This window comes from Mustela putorius, unplaced genomic scaffold (genome assembly GCF_011764305.1).
Source record: "Mustela putorius furo isolate JIRA1106 unplaced genomic scaffold, ASM1176430v1.1 tig00537227_pilon_pilon_pilon, whole genome shotgun sequence".
Lineage (NCBI taxonomy): Eukaryota > Metazoa > Chordata > Mammalia > Carnivora > Mustelidae > Mustela > Mustela putorius.
The window spans coordinates 11579535-11599199 of record NW_025422368.1 but is presented as its reverse complement, the minus strand read 5'-3'; the positions used below and the strand labels follow the sequence as shown (position 1 = coordinate 11599199).

General features: G+C 35.1%; 1 protein-coding gene across 2 annotated transcripts in view; it reads right to left on the bottom strand.

Moving 5' to 3' along the window:
• Positions 1-1861: 1861 nt before the first annotated feature.
• The window catches only part of ADAMTS20 (ADAM metallopeptidase with thrombospondin type 1 motif 20), a 193499-nt gene continuing 175695 nt past the window's right edge, over positions 1862-19665 (bottom strand). For both annotated transcript variants that reach the window (XM_004765562.2, XM_045073142.1), the window contains exons 38-39: positions 5862-5966; positions 1862-3424 (exon numbers count right to left, since the gene is read on the bottom strand). In XM_004765562.2, the coding sequence (XP_004765619.1) occupies positions 3335-3424; positions 5862-5966 (195 nt within the window). In that variant the 3' untranslated portion in view covers positions 1862-3334. The remainder of the gene's footprint in view (positions 3425-5861; positions 5967-19665) is intronic.

The window sequence follows — 19665 nt, the reverse complement described above, 5'->3', positions numbered from 1 at the left end:
TATTTAGATGTTAAACGGGGAAAAAAAAAATTCAGAACATGTAATTGTGCTTGGCAACTAGGAGTTCATTGTGATTTTAGTGAAAGCAGTATCAATGAAATATTGAGAGTTGCAAGTCATGTTATCATGGACCAAGGCTTGAATGAAAGGTGAAGATGAAGAGACCATGAGGATAGCAGTTTCTCTAGGGAAGTTTCTCTCAGAAAATAAGAGGAAGAAGAGTGATTAGTGATGGGTGACAGGGGAGAGACATATTTTTGTTTTAAAATAGAAGAGGACCTAGTGTATCATGCTAAGTGAAATACTTCAGACAGAGAAAGACAAATACCATATGATTTCACTTATATGTGGAACCTAAGAAACAGAACAAACAAGCAGAAAGAGACTCATAAACACAGAGAACAAACTGTTGGTCCCCAGAGGGGAGGGAGATGGAGGGGAATGGGTAAAATATATTTTACAACTTCTAGTTATAAAATAAAGTCACAGGGTGAAAAATACAGTTTAGGAAATACAGTCAATAGTATTGTAATAAGATTATACGGTGACAGCTGGCGACTACACTTATCATGGCTAGCACTGTGTCATGTTTGGAACTGTGGAATCCCTATGGTGTGCACCTGAAACTAATAAAACACTGTACGTTAACTATACTTCAATAAATTAAAAAAATACAAAATAAAGTAAAATAGAGAACATTGAACACGGTGTTATTTTGGATGAAGAGAAGGAGCCAGTGGAGAGAGAAAGGAAGGGAAAGGGGAGAGAATAATCTCTGGGGAAAGGTTCTGGAGAATTCAGAGTGAAAAGAAATCAAGAGCAGAGGTTGGGGGACTGGCCTTCAGCATGAGCAGGGAAATCTTTCTCACTAAAGAGTGGGGAGAAGAGATAAAATACATGTAGAGAATGCTTCATCTTAAATAACAAACAAGTATAGAAAATTATTATACACTGCATATTAATATTTACAACTAATTTAAGGTAGAATCAAAAGCATGCTTTTTGATAAGAGATGCTTAAATGTTTTAAATTGCCTTCACATGAAATGCTTTACTCCCTCATGTTTCTTTCTTTCTTTCTTTCTTTTTTTTTTTTTTTTGGAAGTGAGGAGTGGGTGGGTGTATGAGAAGGATGGGGGAGAAGAGAGGCAAAGAGAATAAAAAATGGTCAAGCAATCCTCAGAAAAAGAAACCTAATAGCAAAATATATATAAAAGAATCCTCATCTGATCTAGTAATCAGATAAATATAAATACTCAAACAATGAAATACTATGTTATACCCCAGCAGATCAGATTTTTCGAAAATTCATGCATCATTGAAGATGTGAATATACTAAAAATTTTATACCTCACCAGTGGTAATTTAAATTGATTTTATTGCTTTGGATAGTATTTTGACAATTTCTGGGGAAGCTGAAGATGAAGGATAAAACATATTATTGTTTACCAGAATCTGCTCCCTCCCCTTAAGAGAGAATTCTACGTCTTCACCCAGTTCCCTGTGCCCAGCAATCCTCCCCTGTAGGAAGAGTATATTTCCCTGACCCAATGACTAGGATTTGGGTGTGTGATTTCATTTGGCCAATTGAATATGAGTATATATTCAAGGACATGAGTATTCCTGATCTAAACAGAAGCTTTCAAAAGCATCGCAAGTTTTTGTCAGCCTCCTACCCTTATTGCCTTTGCCATGAGAGGAGTATACAGCAGACACGAGCCACTTCCATTCCAACTGCAACAACTTGAATAAAAAATTCTTTGAATTTCTGGAGTGGCTTTAGGGTTATAGAATTTTTTGGTGAAGGATTCTTTTTTTTTTTTACATAAGGAAAATGAGAACAAAATGCTAATGTATCACACAAGTATGTTTATTATTTAAATGTTCATAAGCTTTTATGATGTTCATATGTTCAAATGTTCATAAGATTTTATAAATGAAAACACTTCTAGAAAATGCTACACATTTTGTATTAATGATTGTAACTGGTTTAAGGCACATAGTGCAAAATACTTCATTTCTGATACAGAGATCCCTAAATGCTTATCTAACCACATTGGCACAAAATTGCTTTAGTACCTTATATGGTACGACATATGTTTGAGGAAAAAAATGTTTGGGGAAAAAATAAATAATAATAGATGGGAAAAAACTTTGTGGGTGAAACCAGTTACTACTATTACTGGCAAAAATCTATTAGTAGATTCATTTTTTGGTTTACAGAGTAAGTTGCCATAGAAAAATACTGTCTATGATTCATTTTAAATCACATTATTATAAAATATACAAATTATTCACCTGAAAAAATCTCTTACTACCTGAGAACTTGCCCATGAATAGTTAATTTTTTTTTATGTTTTGGCTTAGAGAAACCTCAGATACAAAATAACTTGAGCATCTCTAATAAAAATTTTCCATATATAAACATAATTTTGTCTACCAAAAAAGGATTTTCAAAATTTCAAACATTCCCTTTACTTGATTAATAAAATACAGTACATAACTTTGAGAAAATAGATTTTTAAGAGTAAAATATACATATATGAGTTACAGAGACAGAATATAAACATTATAAAAACAATGTATTGCTCTTATAAGTACAATCAAATTAGAGGTAGGTGTTTTAAGTAAAATTCAACTATATCGTATCTTTTTCTGTGTTATATCTATAAATATTCATATTTAGTATTTAACCCAAGCATATATTTTTAACATAAAGTGTACTGCATTTTTAGGATGATTTTTTTTTATTAGAAGCACCATAACCCACAATTTAAAATTGAAAGAAATATAAAACAGGTATCTATGCTGTATCAGTAGAAAGTATAATGGCTATGTACTCTTTTGATGTAACTATGGATTTGCTATTTACCTGCCAGATTCAATAATGTTTCTAGGTGTTTTAAATAAATTCATTTTCCTAATTTTTACTTGCTCCATTTTAACAAGTAGAATAAATATTCACTGTACAGTACAATACTGAGTAATGATTTATATGTGTGTTTATAGGCATAATGTAACTGTGATCCAGTGCAAGCTATTTGTTAACAACAACATTATTTTGGCATAATTCATTCAAATATCTCTGTATATTATACCATAAATTATTTTGTCCTTTTAAAAAGTTCCTAACTAGAGTCATATATCTGTTAAGTTTATTTTGAAGGCTTTGGAAAAAGTAAGCAGTGATTTGATTCCCTGATGAGCACCCTGAAAAAAAAAAGCACAGCCATTTTGGAAATGGAAATCCCAGGAAGGGAGGAGTTCAGAAATGAGCACCAGTTATTTATAGATATTCCAAAGAATATCTCCTCATACTTCCCACTTCTGAATGTTCATACGACTTGAATTGGGAGACCAGTAGTCATGTGAGGAACACATTTCCCACAGAATCCTCCACATCTGCCGAAGACTTTGGTTCCATCCTGAAAATAGGAAGAGGCGGAAATACAGGAAAATTGGGCAAAAGCTGGTATCTGTGTACATAGGCAGAAAAAGCAAATGCTTTAAATCATACAGCAGAAATCATTAGCCAAAGTTTCCTATAACAATTACATTTGAGGTCAAAGATCATACCACTTCAGGATTAGTTGAAATTGGTGGTCATGGGAATCAGATAATCTGAGATTCAGATTAACTACTGATGATCATAAACCACATTATAATTTAGACAATTCATCTCAATCCACGTGTTTTTTCCTCCAGGTGTATTTGCTTCAGTGAGGTTGTTAACCTCTCCCAATTTGCTGTCCGATATTTATATGATTTTATAGAAGATTCTCATAGGCTAAATAAGAAATATACAAACTTGCCCTTAACTGTATACAAGTCATATTCTCCCTTGTTAACCTCAAGCATCTCATGGAAGCCTTAGAAACACAGCTTGAAGTATAGTTTGTGATAAAATGGGGGGAGAAAACTGGACTGAAAGCATTTGTAATTTGAATTGTAATTAGAAATTGTGATTAGAAAAGAACTAAGAAGGGAGTTTTCGGTTTTTGTGTGTGTGTGTGTTTGTTTTTGTTTTGTGGGTGGTTTTTTGTTTGTTTGTTTTGTTTTTTTAAGAAAAGCAAAGCTGTTCATTGAGGAATAAGTTGACAGAGACTGGTGAGAGGGGTGGGACAGAAATTCTCTCTTGATTCCTTTCCATCCTTGGTCCAAAAGTCAAAGGACTGAAGACAGTTTGATAGGATGAAGCAAAACCAGTCTGAGCTCCTATATGAGCTTCTGAAGAAAGGAAGGGGTTTTTTTTTGCTGTTGTTTGTTTGTTTGTTTTGGGGGGGGTTGTTTTGTTTTTAGTCTAAAGAGGGCAGGCAGAGAAGGAAACTCAGTTCCTAGAACATTTTGGGATAAAGAGTGTTTGAGATTAGGGACTTTTGAAGTTGCCTTTTCTTTCAGAAATTTTTCTTAGCTCTCAAGAATCTAAATAAAGACAGAAGAAGGGAATGGCAGCAAAAATTCCCCTTTATGTACATTGCTATTCCCAGATTGCTTAAGTAAAAACCTAATCTTGGTTAAATGTCCTGGCAAATGCAAAGAAGCTTGCATTTCCGTATGTAAACCTGGATTCCACCAATCATAGCTTCATACGAGGCCACAAGTTTCAGGAAATACTTTCACGTGCAATATTTTTGATCAAGGTAGACATTCTCAGTAGATTAAATAATTAATTAACCTTTAGAATGGAACTTAAATAGAAGTAAAAGGAGATTATACTAAATATTCATATCTACTGGTGACCTCTTTACAATTAACCAAAAAATATAGAAAAGCTGGATAAATAAGGTAAAAATATTTCTCTTTTACACAGAGACCTGCTCAGAATATACTTTAATTAACTTATTCATATTCTTATACCAAAAGGGATTAGACCACATATGCCAAGAGTTTAAAAATAGCTGTTTGCTCTAAAAGCTGACTTCTTACCCAAATGAGAGAAATAATAAAATTTGTAAATGCTTCATTAATTAAAACTTGGTTTTGTAGTCTTCAGAAATAGAATGTTTTAGTCTATGAATATCAGAAAATTGAATTTCATTACAAAAAATATTGATACAAGTATTAAAAAAAAAGTCACTTTTATCCCAAGAAAGAAAGACCATAAAACAGAAGGGGCAGGGGCCATGGATGGTACTGATTGATGAGCAACATAGGTGAGAATACTCAGAAAGTAGATCCTGATTTACTAGAGATAGAGTCAAGCTATCTGAGACACAGTCCCTGTGAGTAACAGGAGCCGTCTCAGGAGACACATGTGCAAGTACCCTATACTAACAAAATTACATGTGTCCTACCTGTAAAAGCCCAGTACGATGTTATCTGCATAAAGGCAGAGGAAAATATGCATATAACCATAAAACTAGTCCTGATTTTTATAGAAACTATGAAGAATATATGCCAAATGAAAAATGGCCACCCCATCACTAAATCAAGGCAGTGAGATAAATAAACCAAAAACCCACTCCTCACTATGAAACAGTAAAACTAACAAATCTTTAATAATTAAAATACAGCTAACAGCACCACCTCTTCTTGAAATACATGCATTTCAAGTCATTAGCTCTAAACTTGAGCTACATAGAATCTATATGCCCTAGTATTTAATATTTCTGGTTCAAATATTGGTAACCTATACATGAAGTTTATATGCAAATAAGGCCACATATATACATTAATCAAAATGACCCTGGTTTCATGATTTCAAAGATTACTATTATGCCCCATTATATGTAATATGCCTCATCTATGCAATAACTCATTAGGCATTAACTTTATAACTCTAAAGTTAAGATAAGGGACCTTTAATTCTAGTTCACAGCACAGAAGTATTTCAAACAAGCATGTTGGTCCAGCAGGACTTACTTGTGATCTGTGTATGATGACAGAGGCATAACTCCCCTGAGCAAGCCACTTTGCTGTGCTAGATATCTTCATTCCAGTTCCTGCCAAGTTAATGCTGAACTGTCCCTAGATTATAAACAAAACAAGACAGATGAAATTCATAAAATATTTAAGAATGCTCAAAAGAAACACCTGAATTTGAATTATATAAGAAAGGTCTGGGGTGCCTGGGTGGCTCAGTGGGTTAAAGCCTCTGCCTTCGGCTCAGGTCAGGTCATGATCTCAGGGTCCTGGGATCAAGCCCTACATTGGGCTCTCTGCTCAGCAGGGAGCCTGCATCCCTCTCTCTCTCTGCCTGCTTCTCTGCCTGCTTGTTATCTCTGTCAAATAAATAAATAAAATCTTAAAAAAAAAAAGAAAGGTCCCAAATTGGTTTTTAAGTGTCTTCCTTTAAAAAATGAAAAAAAAAATTTTTTTTTGAGAGAGGGAGAGAGTGTGAGCACAGAGAGGGACAGAGGGAGAGGGAGAGAGAATCTTATGCAGGCTCCATGCCCAGGGCAGAGCAGGAGGAAGGGCTCAGCCTCCTGACCCTGAGATCACGACCTGTGCCAAAATAAAGAGTCAGATGCTTAGCTGACTGAGCCACCAGGTGCCCAAAATGAAAGAATACTAATGTAACTTTACTCTAAAGGAAGTGGACCAGCTAATGTTTTTTTAAAAATTTATTACAGATATGTCTTCTCAATATGAGATACCTGAATCAATATCATATAATGTGATTTGTGTAAAAATAAATCCGTCTAACCCTAGGACTCTAGGCTTGACTGGCTACAGTTAGTGTTCCTAGAGCAGTAGGCAAGTCTTAATAGAAGGGGTGCTCATAGGGACTAGTACCAAACTTAACATTTCTCCAATTTCTATTTTTGACCCCTTCTTGTTCACTTCCCTGATAATAATTCCCCTGTTTAATGTATTTTCTAGAGTCTCCTGTCAATGTTCCATAAAGATATTACTTCTTAACCCCACACACAAAACTACGGAATGTATCATTTATTGTCCCAGCTATTGCATTCTTTTTAAAGTACACAGAAGTGTATATGGGATGTGTGATACCACATGATTTACACACAGTATGTGAGCCCCCTAGTGGCTTTATGATCTAATTCTTTTTAAGACACAAGAATCACTTTCATGTCAAAATATTTCAGACTATCTCTGTTAAAAATTAAACTTTAAATGTCTGTTCATTGAGAAAATGTGTGACTAAAATAGGTAAAATTCTGACACATTTATATGATCTTGCAGTACAGAATTACACACTGAAAAAATAATTAACAAATGCTAATTAAGCCTATTGCCAATGTTCAAACATACATAGATTCAGAGTGATAGCCTAAGCTTACATGAATCTTGAGGAAGACTGTGATAAAATATAAGGGATTACATTATATTATGTGAAAGAAAATATTACCTAGTCATGAAAGCAAAAGTGAAATAGATTTCAAATATATATATAGTAAATTTTACTATTGTTAAAACAATTATATATTGACTTAGTTTAATGCTAAGAAATCCAAGTTATTTCTTAACTAAAATCAAAATAAATTCAAATCCACTTATAGTACAATTTTAATATATGAAGAATTTTCCCTGTAAGAGAAATAATGGTTAGATAAATTCCAAATAAAAATTTCTTATTATATACATCATTTAATTATAAATTTAGAATATGACCTAGATGTTTCATTGCTATATTTTCAAAGTCCAGAATAGGGCTTGGGTACTCAGTGTTCTTGAATGAATTAAGTACAGCATTACAAATATTAAATTTTCATATTACATACACATAAATACACAAATACACATCTAAACCTTTCATACATTGTGATAATGAATAACATTAACACTAGAAACAATGGTATTTTGTATTGGTAAATACTTGAAAAATAATTTTAACTACTTCTCTAATACTTGATTAACAACCTGATACCAGTTTAGCATTGAATATCTTCATTGATGGGATTTTGATAGGGATTGTATTAAACGTGTAGATTGCTTTAGGTAGCACAGACATTTTCACAATATTTGTTCTTCCAATCCATGAGCATGGAACATTTTGCCATTTCTTTGTGTCTTCCTCCATTTGTTTCATGAGGACTTTATAGTTTTCTGAGTATATATGATTTGCCTCTTTGGTTAGGTTTATTCCTAAGTATCTTATGGTTTTGGGTGCAATTGTAATGTAAGGTAATTCTAATAAGAATTCCACTGGGAATTTTTGTAACTCTAGAGAACTGATTTTAAAATTTATATTAAAAGACAAAGAAATTAAAATAGTTGAAACTATTTTTAAAAAGAAAAAACTTGTAGGACTCACACTACCTTAATTTAGTGCTTATTAAAAAGCTATCATAACCAAGACACTGCTGTGAGAGGGAGGTAGATCAATGGAACAGAACAGTTCAGAAATAAACCTATATTAATAAGTCCACTTGGTTTTTGACAAAGGTAGAAAGTTAATTAAATGGAGAAACTACAGTCTTTTCAACAAATGGTTCTTAGACAATTGGATGTCTACATATAAAAACCATCAGACTTCACATGAAATTAATTCAAAATCAATCATAGGTCTATAAAACTATACATATTTTCAAAGGAAACATAGGAGAAAATCTTTGTAACTTGGAATTAGTCAAAGAGTTCTTCAGTATGAAACTAATTGCACAAGCCATATAGGAAAAAGATAATATATTATGTGTCATTAAAACTTAAGATTTTTGCTGTGTGAAAGATACTTAAAAGAAAGATACAGTTCATACCAGTAAAAAAACAATTTGCAGATGTCATATATAACAAAAGACTTGTATCCAGAATATGTAAAGAACTCTTAAAATTAAATAGTAGGAAATGAACAATCCAATACTTAAAATGAGCAAAAGACTCTAAAATACACTTCATCAAAATGGATATGCAGATGACCAATAAGCACATGAAATATATTTAACATCTTTAACCATTAGGGAAATGCAAATTAAAGCCACAGTAAAATTTCACAGAACATGGGGAGGGGAGAGAAAACTTGACAATCCTAAGTGCTAACAGGAAAGCAAAGACTGGAACTTAAATCTTCACTGGTGGGAATACAAAGCCACTAGAACTTACATATCTTCACTCTATAAAATGTTTTGGTAGTTTCTTATAAGTTAAACATATATGTGACCCTATAATCCCATTCATAGCATATTTATCCCAGAAAAATTAAAATGTATGTTCACATGAATACCTATACACAAATGTGCATATCAGGTCTGTTCATAAACTCCCAAACTTTAATCAACCCATATCTTCCAAAGAGTGAATGGACAAACTATAGGACAACTGTACAACATCTGTATGATGGAGTAATTTTCTCAGCAATAAAAAAGGAACAAATTGCTGACATCTGAAGCAACACAGATGAATGAATCTCAAAGGTGTTATGTTGAGTGAAGAAAGCCAATCTTCAAAGGTTATATACTGCATGATTCCATTCATATGACATTTCAGAAAAGACAAAACTATAGCACAGAGAAGATCTTGATCAGTGTTTACCAGGAGGTAGGTCCAAAGGAGAAACTGACTCCATGAATGGCATATGAGGGAACTGTCCTATATGCTAATTATGATGTTGATAAAATGAATCTGTACAGGAGAAAAGCAAGATGGTGAAGGACTAGGAGACCTAAATATCATCAGGTCCCAGGAGTTCTGCTGGATAGTTGTCAAACCATTCTGAACAGCTACAAACTCAACAAAAGAGAGAAGAGAAGAAGAGCAGCAATTCTACAAACAGAAAATTGACTACTTTCTGGAAGGTAGGACGTGCCAAGAAGTGAATCCAAAGCAACATTCGGGAAGATAGACCGTAGGGGGAGTGGCCAGTTCCTGACAAGTGAGAAAGCAGTGGAGCACAAAATCATAACTTTTAGAAGTTGGCTTCCCTAAGGGACCTCTCTCCAAAGGCTAAGTGGGTGGTGGAGCTCTCACGGGGACAGTGTGGTTTCAGGATCTGCAGGGTCACAAAAAGACCAAGGGTGTCTGAGTGTGGCTGAGCTCCTAGGTTTTAGAGCAGGGAAGCCAGCTGCAGAGATGGAGCAGAGGGCTTTTAGGTTGGGGTAAAATTAAACCATGATCCAGGTCACAATCGGGCCACTGCTCTTCGGGCAGGAACCCAACAAGCAGCAGATCTGGGGAGACTCACTTTTCTCCTCTGGGAGGAGCAATGCGGGAGCACACTGCAGGAATCAGCTGAGTTTGGAGACTCCAAATGGGGCTGGGCAGCAGAGATAGAAACATTCAGTCACAGGCCAGGTGAGCTCGGAGTTCGGCTGGAGACCAGGGAGATGGGAGGGATTGATTGCTTCTCTCTGAGGGTGCACTAAGGAGTGGGGTCCCCAAGCTCTTGGCTTCTATGGGCCAGAGAGTGGGAGGCCTCCATTTTCATTCCCGTCCTCCAAAACTACAGAAAGTATTCAGGGAACAAAATTCCGGAAACCAAAACCAAGCAGATTACATAGCCCGGCCCCTGCAAGGATAGTATAGTTCTGCCTCAAGCAAAGACATTTGAGAATCACTGCGGGGGAGGAGCCCAGACCCCTCCAGAAGATCAGCAAGACCATTCAGCCAAGACCAAGTTCACCAATCAATGAGAACTGCAGAATTCCAGATTTAGGGGAAAGCAACACATAGAACTCACGGCTTTTTTCCATGATCCTTAGTTTTTTAAAGTTAAATTTTTTAAATTTTATTTTTTTATTCTATTTTTTAAAAATTTTCTTCTCCTACTTTAATTTTTTTTTATTATTTTATCTTATCAATACCTTCTAAAAATCCCTTTATGTTTTCATTGTTATGGTCATATTTTATCCCTTCATTGTATTTAACCTTATTTTTTTGTATACATATAGGCTATTTTTTCTTTAAAATTTTGAGATACAATTTCTTCTAATAGATCAAATTATGCTCTAAATCTATCACATGGCTTTGTTCTCATCTCCAGCCTGATCACATTCTTTCCTTTTTTTAACCACCTTATCAATTCCTTTTTTAGAATATTTTATAATTTTCATTACAGTCATATTTCATCCCTTCATTGTGTTTACCCTTATTCTTGTATATGTATATAAGTTTTTCTTTCTTTAAAATTTTGGGAGGTAGTTTCTTCTAACAGACCAAAATTACACCCAAAACCAAGTGTGTGGCTCTGTTGTATTCACCAGCCTAATATAAATATATATATGTGTATATATATATATTTTTTTTTTTTTTCTCTTCCCCTTTCTTCTCCCCCTAGTTTAGGGTCTCTTCTGATTTGGTTAGTATATATTTTTCTGGGGTCACTGGTACCCTTTTAGTATTTTGTTCTCTCATTCATCTATTCTTATTTGGATAAAATGGAAAGGTGGAAATCTCACCAAAAAAAAAAAAGAAAAGAAAAGAAAAAGAAAAGAGGTAGTAGCAACAGCTGCGGACCATATCAATATGGACATTATAAATATCTTAGAACTAGAGTTCAGAATGACGATTATCAAGGTGCTAGCTGGGCTCAAAAAAACCCATGAAAGATATTAGAGAATCCCTAACAAAAAGAACTAAAATCTAAACAAGCTGAAATTAGAAAAGCTATTAATGAGGTGTAATAAAAAATGGAGGCTCTTGCTGCTAAAATAAATGAGGGAGAAGAGAGAATTAGTGATATAGAAGACCAAATGATGGAGAATAAAGAAGCTGAACAAAAGAGAGACGAGCAACTACTAGACCACAAGAGAAGAATTTGAGAGATAAGTGATACCATAAGACAAAATAATATTAGACTAATTGGGACTGCAGAAGAAGAAATAGAGAAAGGGGCAGAAGGTATATTGTAGCAAATTATTGTAGAGAATTTCCCCAATTTGGAGAAGGGAACAAGCATCAAAATCCAGGAGGCACAGAGAATTCACCTCAAAATCAATAAAAATAGGTATACACCCCATGATCTAATAGTAAAACTTACAAGTCTCAGTGACAAAGAGAAAATTTTGAAAGCAGCTTGGGACAAGAGGTCTGTAACATAAAATGGTAGAAATATTAGATTGCCAGTAGACCTATCAACAGAGACGTGGTAGGTCAGAAAGGACTGGCATGATATATTCAGAGCATTAAACAAGACTAATATGCAACCAAGAATACTATATCCACCTAGGTTGTCACTGAAAATAGGAGAGATAAAATGTTTCCAGGACAAACAAAAACTAAAAGAATTTGCAAACACAAAACTAGCCCTACAGGAAATATTGAAAGGGTGCCTGTAGGCAAAGAGAGAGCTTAAAAGTAGTAGAACAGAAAGGAACAGAGACAATATATAGTAACAGTCACCTGACAGGCAATACAATGGTACTAAATTCATATCTCTCAACAGTTACCCTCAATGTAAATGGCTAAATGGCCCAATCAAAAGACACAGGTTATCAGAATGGATAAAAAACAAACAAACAAACAAACAACAACAACAACAACAAAATCAATATGCGGTCTAGAAGAAACTCATTTTAGACCCAAAGCCACATCCAGATTGAAAGTGAGGGGTTGGAAAACAATATAGCATATTAATGGACATCAAAAGAAAGCTGGGGTGGCAATCCTCATATCAGATAAATTAGATTTTAAGCCAAAAATATAATAAGAGATGAGGAAGGGCACTATATCATACTCAAAGGGGCCATCCAACAAGATTTAACAATTTTAAATATCTATACCCCTAACGTAGCAACAGCCAACTATATAAACCAATTAATAACAAAATCAAAGAAACACATTGACAATAATACAACAATAGTAGGGGACGTTAACATCCATCATCCAAGCAAAACTTCCAAGATCATCCAAGCAAAACATCAATAAGGAAATAAAGGCTTTAAATGACACACTGGACCAGATGGACAACACAGATATGTTCAGAACATTCCATCCCAAAGCAACAGAATACACATTCTTCTCTAGTGCACATGGAACATTCTCCAGAATAGATCACATCCTGGGTCACAAATCAGGTCACAAACCATACTGAAAGATTGGGATCATTCCCTGCATATTTTCAGGCCACAAGGCTTTGAAACTAGAACTCAATCACAGAGAAAAGTTGGAAAGAACTCAAATACATGGAGGCTAAAGAGCATTCTTCTAAGAAGTAAGTTCTTTTCAGTTCAATCAGAAAATTAAAGAAGAATTGAAAAAAATTCATGGAATCAAATTAAAATGAAAACAGAACTATTCAAAAACTTTGAGATGCAGCAAATGTGACCTGAGAGGAAAGTATATAGTGATACAAGCCTTTCTCAAGAAACAAGAAAGGTTTCAAGTATACAAACTAACCCTACATCTAAAGGAGATGGAGAAAGAATAGCAAAGAAAGCCTAAACCCAGCATGAGAAGAGAAATCACAAAAATCAGAGCAGAAGTCAATGAAATAGCAGAGAAAATCAACGAAACTAGGAGCTGGTTCTTTGAAAGAATTAATAAGAATGATAAACCTCTGGCCAGACTTAACAAAAAGAAAAGAAAAAGGTCCCAAATTAATAACAACATGAATGAAAGAGGAGAGATAACAACTAACACCAAAGAAATACAAACAATTATAAGAACACAGTATGAGCAACTATATGGCACCAACTTCAACAATCTGAAAGAAATGGATGCATTCTTAGAGATGTATAAACGACCACAACTGAACCAGGAAGAGATAGAAAACCTGAACAGACTCATAACCAGAAAGGAGATTGAAGCAGTCATCAAAAATCTCCAAATAAACAAAAGCCCAGGGCTAGATGACTTCCCAGGGGAATTCTACCAAACATTTAAAGAACTAATTCCTATTCTCCTGAAACTGTTCCAACAAATAGAAATGGAAGGAAAACTTCCAAACTCATTTTATGATGCCAGCATCACCTTGATCCCAAAACCAGACAAAGACCCCATCAAAAAGAAGAATTACAGACCAATATCCTTGATGAGCACAGATGCAAAAATTCTCACCAAAATACTAGCCAATAGGATCCAACAGTACATTAAAAGGATGATTCACCACAACCAAGTGGGATTTATTCCAGGGCTGCAAGGTTGGTTCAACAACCACAAATCAATCAAGGTGACACAATACGTTAATAAAAGAAAGAACAAGAACCATATGATACTCTAAATACATGCTGAAAAAGCATTTGACAAAGTACAGGATCCTTTCTTGATCAAAACTCTTCACAGTGGAGGGATAGAGGGTACACACCTTAATATCATCAAAGCCATCTATGAAAAACCCACAATGAATATCATTCGCAAGGGGGAAAATCTGAGATCTTTTCCCCTAAAGTCAAGAACACTGCAGAGATGTGCACTATCACCACTGCTATTCAACATAGTACTAGAAGCCCTAGCCTCAGCAATCAGACAACAAAAAGAAATAAAAGGCATCCAAATTGGCAAAGAAGTCATCAAACTCTCACTCCTTGCAGGTGATATGATACTTTATGTGGAAAAACCAAAAGACTCCACTCCAAAGCTGCTAGAACTTGTACAGGAATTCAGTAAAGTGTCAGATTATAAAATCAAGGCCCAGAAATCAGTTGCATTTCAATATAACAACAGCAAGACAGAAGAAAGAGAAATTAAGGATTCAATCCCATTTACAATTGCACCCAAAACCATAAGATACCTAGGAATAAACCTAACCAAAGAGACAAATCATCTGTACTCAGAAAACTATAAAGTACTCATGAAAGAAATGGAGGAAGACACAAAGAAACGGGAAATGTTCCATGCTCATGGATTGGAAGAATAAATATTGTGAAAATGTCTATGCTACCTAAAGCAATCTACACGTTTAATGCAATCCCTATCAATATCCCATCAATTTTTTTCAAGAAATGGAACAAGTAATTTTAAAATTTATATGGAACCAGAAGAAACCTCAAGTAGCCAGAGCAATGTTGAAAAAGAAAACCAAAGTTGGTGGCATCCCAATTCCGGACTTCAAGCTCTATTACAAAGCTGTCATCATCAAGACAGTATGGTACTGGCACAAAAAAACAGACACACAGATCAATGGAACAGAACAGAGAGCCCAGAAATGCACCCTCAACACTATGGTCAACTAATCTTCTTTGACAAAGCAGGAAAGAATGTCCAATGGAAAAAAGACAGTCTCTTGAACAAATGGTGTTGGGAAGATTGGACAACCACAGGCAGAAAAATGAAACTGGACCATTTCCTTACACCTCACACAAAAACAGAATCCAAATGGATGAAAGACTTCAATGTGAGAAAGGAATCCATCCAAATCCTTGAGGAGAACACAGGCAGCAACCTCTTCAACCTCAGCAGCAGCAACTTCTTCCTAGGAACATCGCCAACGTCAAGGGAAACAAGGGCAACAATGAACTATTGGGACTTCATCAAGATCAAAAGCTTTTGCACAGCAAAGGAAACAGTCAACAAAACCAAAAGACAACTGACAGAATGGGAGAGGATATTTGCAAATGACATATCAGATAAAGGGCTAGTATCCAAAATCTATAATGAACTTATCAAACTCAACACCCAAACAAACGATCAACACCCAAACAAATGATCCAATCAAGAAATGGGCAGATGACATGAACAGACATTTCTGCAAAGAAGACATCCAGATGGCCAACAGACACATGAGAAAGTGCTCCACATCACTTGGCATCATGAAAGTACAAATCAAAACCGCAGTGAGATTATCAAATCACACTAGTAGAATGGCTAAAGTTAACAAGTCAGGAAATGAGAGATGCTGGCGAAGATGCAGAGAAAGAGTAACCCTCCTACACTGTTGGTGGGAAAGCAAGCTTGTGCAGTCACTATGAAAAACAGCATGGAGTTTCCTCAAAAAATTGAAAATAGAGCTACCCTACAACCCAGCAATTGCACTACTGGGTATTTACCCTAAAGGTACAAATGTAGCGATCCAAAGGATCACTTGTAACTGCATGTTTATAGCAGCAATGTCCACAAGAGCCATATATGAAATAGCCTAGATATCCATCAACAGGTGAATGGATAAAGAAGATATGGTGTGTGTGTGTGTGTGTGTGTGTGTGTGTGTGTGTATAAAAATGCTGTGCAGCCATCAAAAATTAAATCTTGCTATTTGCAACAACATAGGTAGAACTAGAGGGTATTACACTGAGCAAATAAAGTCTATCAGAGAAAGACAATTATCATATGATCTCTCTGATATGAGGAATTTGAGAAGCAGTGTGGGGGTTATAGGGGATAGGGAAGGAAAAAAAATGAAACAAGATGGAATTGCAGGGAGACAAACCATAAAAGACTCTTAACCTCATGAAACAAATTGAGGGTTGCTTGGTGGTGGGGCGGGGTTAGGGATAGCGTTGGTAGGTTACAGACATTGGGGAGGGTATGTGCTATGGTGAGTGTGATGAAATGTGTAAGCCTAATGATTCACAGACCTATAACATGGGACAAATAATACATTATATGTTATAAAAAAGAAAAACTGGAATTCAACACAAAAAATTAAATATTAAAAATGAAAAAATTATCTATACATATGTTAAAACTGCATACTAAAAAGGGCAATTTTTTCTGTATGTTACAAAAATTTTTTTTTAATTTGAATGGGTGTAACATTTTATTTGAAGAATAAATTTTTCAATTCCCTTGCAAATAAAACCCAACAACATGTTATATGTAAGGGACACACTTAAAGTGATTCATAAAGGCTAAAATTAAAAGGATGATCAAGAAAATACTCAAGGAAAATGAACATAAACAAAGAATAGGGGCAACAATCCTAAGAGACAGTAGAATTCAAGCCTTAAATCAGGAAAACATGACAAATCAGTACTAGAAACCATAATTTACAAAGAAGAAATAACATGTAAACATTATGAATTGCATAACACAGCAACTTTTATGAAGCAAAACCACAGGAGATGCAAGTAGACATAGGCAGAAACCCCCAATAGGAATTTTTAATACACTACTTTTAGTAACAAGACAGATCAAGCAGGGAAAAATAAGGAGAGGGATCATCTAAACAATATAATAAAAAAGGTAAACCTTATGGATATATATCCAACTCTACATTCTTATAGTAAGAAAATATATGTTCAAAACATTTAACTGGCTCTGAATATTCAAAATAATGCTGGCCATGATCTATTGACATTGGCTGAATGTGGTTATTTCTCTTATGTGATCAGTTTTAATCACAAAACGGCTGAAGAGATACATGATATGTTTTATTGTCAAATTTTTGTGGCTCTTTGAAAAGTACCAAACATTTTACTTTACTTCACTTTTGATGTATGTATTCTAAAGTCACATCACACTCCTTAACTTCATCTTATATTGCAATGTGGCAAAGTTTATTTTCCCTAAGGAGTGCCATATGTATCCATTCTCTTTTTAGCATTCATGTCCCAAAGTGCCCTGTCATATGCAATCACAGAGGATGTGGTTTTGATGAATCCCAAACAAAATAAGTTCTTTCTGTGACATCAAACATCTGGAGAGTATTCATGCAGATGTTGTATAACTTAACACAGGATCTGGTTTATATATTTGACGGAACATCTCTAAGAATACTAGACATTCTGTATTTTTGGTAACAGAAACCTCAGTCACTTGAATAGAGAATGAATATAGATGGGCAAAGTTCCTGTTGATAATACATACTTATCTATGCCCAATAACATCTAACTTGGGAAATAAAACTCTGCATTCCAGATATCTGGAGAGCTATGTGAGGGAGGCATCTCACCTTGATCAGTAGAGAGGAATATTTTATTACTGTACTGGTTCTTTCTGTGACTTTCTCAAGGATCTTAGGTAGGTTATTAACATATAATGTCTGTTTCTCCTAAGTATAAAGTGGGGTTACCTAGTTTATATCTTTCACAAGATATTATAGGGAGGAAAAGGGGTTACATTGAAACTGGAGAAAAGGATTTAGAAATTAATGGAAATAGCTCTCTTACCTTTTAAAACTCCAATTGTGCTAATACTTCTTATTCCAATTCCACACTCATCAAGAAATATTCTATTTATAGTAATTAATTTTTTATTATTTCCCCTTAGTAAAGTTAAACAAGATAAAAGTTTTGACTCCACTTGACAGGTATATGATTTACTTGAATATCAGCTCTCTTGTGAATTTTGTTGAGGTCTCACTGACAAGACCTTACTCAATTCAACATGTAATAAAAAGGACTGGATTCCCAGAACTTCACAACCTTTCCAAAGTAATGGCATCTCTGAGACCCTGTATCAGACTTTCACAACTCTAAGTGGCATTCTCAGTTTACTTCTCTCTAATCACATCAAGTATTTGATGAGAAGGCACAGGTTACAGGAAGGATGGGTTGCTGGACAAAGTTGATCAGTCTTGACATGGGTTGATCACTAAAGAATGAATACTCCCTACTTAATCTCTACTAAATCTCTATTTAAATGGAAGTGTTATTTTAAAAAATCCAAACCTGAGTAAAAATTTTGCTGAGAGGGACACATGGGTGGCTCAGTCAGTTAAACATTGAACTCCTGATTTTGGCTCAGGGCATGATCTTGGGCTGGTTGTACAATCAAGCCCCAAGTCTGGCTCTCAACATAGCAGGGAGTCAGCTTCTCTCCTTGTCTACCTTTCCCCTTCTTGTGCATGCTACTCTCTCTCTTTCTCTCTCTCTCAATCTCTCAATAAATAAATAAATAAATAAATCTTTTTAAAAAATTTGCTGAGAATGTTAAAAATTTTAGATTTCACATCCTTGATTTTAGAAGAGATGTCTGAAGAGACAATATTTAAGACTTCAGAGTTGATCAAGATAAGGACAGTCCTAAGAACATAATTGAATAAAAGGTGTGGGTCAGAGAGTCACATTCTGGGAAGAAGACCAATCATCTGACAGACCAATATGAGTGAGGTGGGAAAGGGGAAGAATGGACAGAGATAGAGCTAACCAGCTTCAAAGAGCAAATGATAACTTAAGACTTCCCTGCCGATTTACCTTTATAAATATAGCCAAGAGAGGAAACATTTCTGTTTGGCAACTTGAGGACCTCTATGGTCTCACTCTCCAGCAAAACAACCATAACTGGTAAAAATTATAAAATATAACAACTATTTAAGGTCTCTGAAAAAATATCCCAAGGTTATACAACAAATGGAAAACATTAATTCACAAAAATCTGTATCTAGGTAAAAAGAGTGTCTGTGGCATTTGAACCATGACCTGCCCTCTCCTCCTACCTCAGTAAGATGACAGTTTTACTCTTGATGGGAACACAAGATTCTATTTCCCTAGCTCCCTACTAGGGTTAGGTTTTCTCTTGGGAGGGAAAAACCCCCAGGAATTCTCATCTCACCCAGTTTACAGAAGCTCTATTACAAGCAAGAATAGCTGGGGCTCTGCCACTCAGTTCCTACTCATAGAACAGAAGATCTGCCCCAGGCATGGTAAGCTGAGAATGCAAGACTCAAATCATCCCCGTTCAAAATCACTGCTAAAGCGGAGGTTCTATGCAGAGAAGGGCAAGCCAAGAAGACCAGGGCCTACTGCTATGACTCAACATCCTGCTTAAAAAGTGGTAATGTTACTCTGAGAATTTGGCCCTATCCCTAGATCCACAGAATTGGTGCAATGTTTCTTCCTTAGAAGAGAGTCAAGATGTAAGGACAAAAATACCATAGCCTTTTCTAAGAGGTATGAGCTTATTTGAGAAAGAACATGGGAAAATTTCAAGCCTATAGATGTTATTGAAAATG